General features: G+C 60.7%; 1 protein-coding gene across 1 annotated transcript; it reads right to left on the bottom strand.

The window, feature by feature from the left end:
* Positions 1–1,366: 1,366 nt before the first annotated feature.
* On the bottom strand, positions 1,367–4,760 carry NME4 (NME/NM23 nucleoside diphosphate kinase 4). Its single transcript, XM_006732100.3, has 5 exons — positions 4,601–4,760; positions 2,899–3,032; positions 2,538–2,639; positions 2,314–2,426; positions 1,367–1,805 (listed from the first exon to the last, which is right to left on the bottom strand). Exons 1-5 carry the CDS (start codon positions 4,689–4,691, stop codon positions 1,682–1,684), a joined length of 564 nt encoding a protein of 187 aa, XP_006732163.1. The 5' UTR covers positions 4,692–4,760; the 3' UTR covers positions 1,367–1,681.
* Between the last annotated feature and the right edge of the window lie 125 nt (positions 4,761–4,885).

Below are 4,885 nucleotides of genomic sequence, written 5' to 3'. Positions count from 1 at the left end.
CCTGTTCCTCCCAGCACGCCCCGCCCACAGAGGTCCCCTGGTTCCTCCCAGGTCACCCCGCTAGCCCCGCCCACACCCGCCTCCTGTTCCTCCCATCACGCCCTGCCCACAGCGGTCTCCTGGTTCCTCCCAGGACGCCCCGCTAGCCCCTCCCACAGCTGCCTCCTGTTCCTCCCAGCACGCCCCGCCCACAGAGGTCTCCTGGTTCCGCCCAGGACGCCCCGCTAGCCCCGCCCACAGCTTCCTCTTGGTCCCTCCCAGGACGCCCCGCCCACGGCACCCGACCGCCCCACGAACCCCGCCCACAGCTGCCTCTTGTTCTTCCCTGGACGCCCCGCCCACAGCCCCCTCCAGTTCCTCCAGTGACGCCCATAGCAGCCCTAGCTCCTCCTAGGATTTTCTGTTCACCGCTGCCGCGCCGCCTCCTGGGACTGGAGTTCGGCCGCGGCGCGCGCAGGCTCATGAGGCGGGAGAGGGGGTTCCCTAAGAAAAGCTTTCCCCTCACGCGGCCAACCCCAGTGCCAATTCCTAAAATGACCTGTTTGATGACCGATTAAGAAAGTCAGGGCACTTCATCGGTGCCATCACGTGGAGGCACATGTAGCAACAGGTGCTGTGAATCCAGGATCAGGGCATCATTTATAAAGATGTCAAAAAGGTGGCGCCTGGGTGGCTCAGTTGTTAAGCGTCTGCCTTCGGCTCAGGTCATGATCCCAGGGTCCTGGGATGGAGCCCTGCATCGGGCTCACTGCTCAGCAGGAAGCCTGCTTCTCCCTCTCCCACTCCACCTGCTTGTGTTCCTGCTCTCACTATCTCTCCGTCAAATAAATAAATAAATAAACAATCTTAAAGATGTCAAAAAGTAGAGTAAGTGAGGACCAAGGCAGCTGCAGCAGGTGTCATGATATGCAATGTACAGTACCCGTGACAAGTGACCAGGGACACATCTGAGGACTGGGGTGAGGTGTGATGTGTATAGTGCCAACGTGAAAACAAGTAGACACAGGCAGCTCCAGTCAGTCTCCACCATATGAGGCCATGAAAGGCCTTCTGCCCCAGGGGTGGTTTTAGCAGGCCCCATAATCACCCCTTTTTGCCACTCTCAAGTCCTGCCCAAGGCAGGCAGCTCCTCATGCAGCATGATCAGATGAATGGGGGCTGAAGCAGCACCAGCTCCGGGACTCAGCTTGGATTCTCCCACATTTTGGGCTGTAGGTCTTTGGACCACTGCCTGATACATTCAACAAAGTTTCGATCCCCTACTGGTGTGTGAGAGTAAGCTTTATTTCTACTCTCAAACTCTTACAACTTTGCATAAAGTCCTACCTCAGAGATGGCAGAAACTGTAATAAACGATCCACCCCCCTACACAACACAGCAAATTTTAATGTCCCACCCCCCTTTGGGGGAAGGGAGGTTACACTACACACTTTTGGAGACGCCGCAAAGGTTATCTGGCACTTTGGTACAGAAAGGATTTGGTCCGATTTCTTACTGGCTTAGGATACTAAAAGGCACATAAAGTTGGTTGCTCAACCCCTCTGGGCTGGGGTGGGGCAGAAGGTAGACAGGGAGGTGGTCTGGGACAGAAGGGCAGACCATGGGTGTGGGCTCAAGTTCTGGACGACAGAGGTAGTTGATCCTGGGTGGCTGCTGGGGTGGCTGAGGGCAGCCTGAGTGCTCAGGGTGGGTAGATGCTTCTCTGGTGGCCTTCGTCTGCCCAGTCTACCAGCTCACTGCTCTGAAACCATAGCTGGATCTCCCTCTGGGCCCCCTCCACGGAGTCGCTGGCATGGATGATGTTCCTGTGCCAAATGATAGGCAGCAAAGGTAAGGCACAGACTTCAGTGTGCACCTTGGGGGTCCCAGGAACTATCTGCTAATCCCCCACCGTCAAGAAGAGCAAGCCCGGCATTGAGCAGAGGAGAAAGCAAGAACAGGACTGGAAGACTGGTTCCAGCCTGATCTTGGCCTCTTACCCACAACCTCATGACCAACCCAGACCATTTCTGGGAGCCTCATGTTCCCACCAGTTGTCCCATGCCAACCCCTCAGGGTGTCTGGCAAGACAGAGTCAGGTAATAGGAAATGATGGAAGAGTACACACACAATGCATAGAGAATGCTTTATCACCTCCTGTGTGTGACATCCCAGCATGGAAAATCTCTTGTGGCTTTACTGTGGCCCAGCGAGATGCCCAGGTCCCATGGGTCTGCCTTAGGAGCAGCCTACCACCCCACACTCAGACCTTCCTCAACCCTAATGAGCTGGCCCATCAGCTCCAGTGGCTTGAGTGTGTCAGGGCCCCCAGACCTGCTGATGTGGACGCTGAAGTCCCCCCTGATGGTGCCAGGGGCAGCCTCAGCTGAGTTGGTGTGTCCTACCATGGCCCTTGAGGAGCAGACCACGTTGGGGCCTTCCCAGACCTGCAGCACAGAGATAAAAGAGGTTGGGAGAGGTGGGGATCACCAAGGACTCAGCAGCTCTGGGCTCAGCCCGGGGCCCTCCACCCTTTCCACCGCCCCTGCCTGCCGTACCATGGCCACCACGGGGCCGGAGGTCATGTAGCTGATGAGGGCTGGGTAGAAGGGCTTCCTCTGCAGGTCATGGTAGTGCTCAGCAAGGACTCTCTCTGGCACCTGGGTGGCATTGGGGCAAGGGGTGAGAGGAGCCACTGGACACTGGGGCAGTGATCATGTTGTCCTGACCTCAGGGCACTTGGCAAGTAACACCTACATGGGCTCGCACACCAGCTGATACCTCCCCTCCCCTCCTTCTACTGCCAACACCAGGATACTCCTCCTGATACAGGGCTAAGATATGAAGGGCTGAGGTCCATGAGAAGCCCCCCACCCCCAGTCCCTTCAAGGACACCCACGGGTCCTTGAGCCCAGGTACCTGCAGCATCTTCATCCCCACCAGCTTGAAGCCCCTCCTCTCAAAGCGCTGGATCACATCCCCAACAAGCCGCCGCTGCACCCCATCTGGCTTCACTGCAACCAGGGTCCGCTCCCGGGTCCAGGAGGACCCTCCTTTAGAAGAAGGGGAATCAGGTGCCTCGCCCTTTCACGTCTCCCTGAACCTGGATGCCCCTGCCACAGCCCAGGGGTCACCAGAGCAGCCGTGGAGGGGAGAAGTGCAGGGTCCACAGCCAACAAAGGCCCAGCATGACTCTGCCTTTCAGGGACCAACAGGGTAGTGGGCCCCCTGGTGCATCCAGTCTGTCAGGAGGGGCCATGGCTCCTCCCATGATGGATCCAATGTCCCTGAGAAGGCATCTTCAAGAGCTGGGGAGGCACAGCTGGGCTCAGTGGCCACACAGAGGCCCAAAGAGGCCACACTGGAAAGAGAGCATGTTGTTGGCCTTGCTTTCCACTCCTGTCCTAGCCGTCTGAACTCCCAGCCTGCCCCATGAGGGAGGACCCAAAGCTCATCTTGTGGGTCTGAGGTGAAGGAACAGCAGGGAGCTAGGGAGTAGTGCGGTGCACTCCCCCCCCAGGTGGGCCACACACAGCAGGACACAAGGGAGCTAGGGACTGAGAAGCCCGGTAGAGGGGCTCCTGTCTGCAGGTGGGGAGACTCTAGAGGGCTCCTCCACTTAAAACCTCCTTGGCCAGAGGAGCTCTGTGCTGCTCGAGGCAAGCGGCTTCCAGACCCAAGTACAGGACTGAGCCCTGGCCCACTCCTTCTGTCCTCTAGAGGACACTGCCAGCAAGACAGGAGGCACCACCACCCCTTATAGCCCCAGGCCACAGAGTTACACCGACCCTCAGCCCTGGGTCCAGGGCCAAACGTGCTTTTGAGAGGAGCCCTACACCCTGGATGTCCTGCCAAGTCCTGCTCAGGGGGAGAGCAGAACTGGAAGACAAATGATAGAGCCAGGGCAGGCCAGTGTCCCCGGGGGTGTCTGCAGCTGCCCTTTCCCAACCCCATAAGATGCGCTGGGCCTGGCCAGCAGGCTGTGGGCGCCCACCACTTCAGGGCTGAACGAAGCCCAGCGCAGGAAGCCCCCGGGGGCTGGTTTGTGCCCCTAAAGCCCAGTGCCTAGGGGCTCTCCGTACAGCCTGGCCTGCTGCCAGCTGGCCTGTCCCTCGGAAGATAGTTCACTCCCTCCTGCGCTGGGAACACCAAGACATCTGGCTCTCAGGGAGCGCCCTGTGTGCCGCCGTCAGGGCGAGAACCAGCTACAGATACGGGCCCTAGGACCCCAGACGTGGATGGACCAGACGGAGTTAAGGCCTGGAGAAAACACCCCGAGGGCGGCGGCCCCGTGAGGAGTGTTCATCTACTCCAAATGTTCCCCCCCACCAGCAGCAGCCCCAGTCCGCTGGGACCCTCACCACTGTCTACTGTGGCCACCAGGCCTCCTGCTCTGGAGCCCTCTGGGGCCCCCTGCCCCCGAGCAACCTGGGAGGGTGGGCGGATCGGAGAGGGGCGCAGTGAGACGTGGGGAACGACGTGCAGGGCACCCCCGGCCCGCCCGGCGAGAACCCGAGGCCATCTACAGAATCAGGCAGCCACGGGGTCGCACGCGCGCCAACAAAGGCCGGGCTACGCCCCCCCGCCCGCTTCCCTCCTCCGCCGGTCGCGGGCCACTCACCCGAGCTCGGGCGTGCGAGCAGGCTCGGGCCCGGGGCCCGCGGGCCGCTCAGCAGCCCCGGCAGCGCCGCGCGCCCCAAGAGGCCGCCCATGACCCTCGGCCCCCGGGCCGCTGGCTGAGCGCAGAAAGACCGCGGGCGACTGAGCCCCGAGGGAGAAAGGGCGGAGCGGAGGGAGAGGGAGGGGCGAGAGAAGGCGAGGGCGGGGCGGAGGAAGGAAGGGGGAGGTAAGGGGTGGGAGGGGCGGAGGGAGAAGGAGGGGAGAGAGAAGGGGCGGGGCGGAGGGA

The sequence above is a fragment of the Leptonychotes weddellii genome, unplaced genomic scaffold (genome assembly GCF_054177405.1).
Source record: "Leptonychotes weddellii isolate Sample4059 unplaced genomic scaffold, ASM5417740v2 HiC_scaffold_15247, whole genome shotgun sequence".
NCBI lineage: Eukaryota > Metazoa > Chordata > Mammalia > Carnivora > Phocidae > Leptonychotes > Leptonychotes weddellii.
The sequence above is the reverse complement of the archived record's forward strand: the minus strand, read 5'-3'. Positions and strand labels throughout refer to the sequence as shown.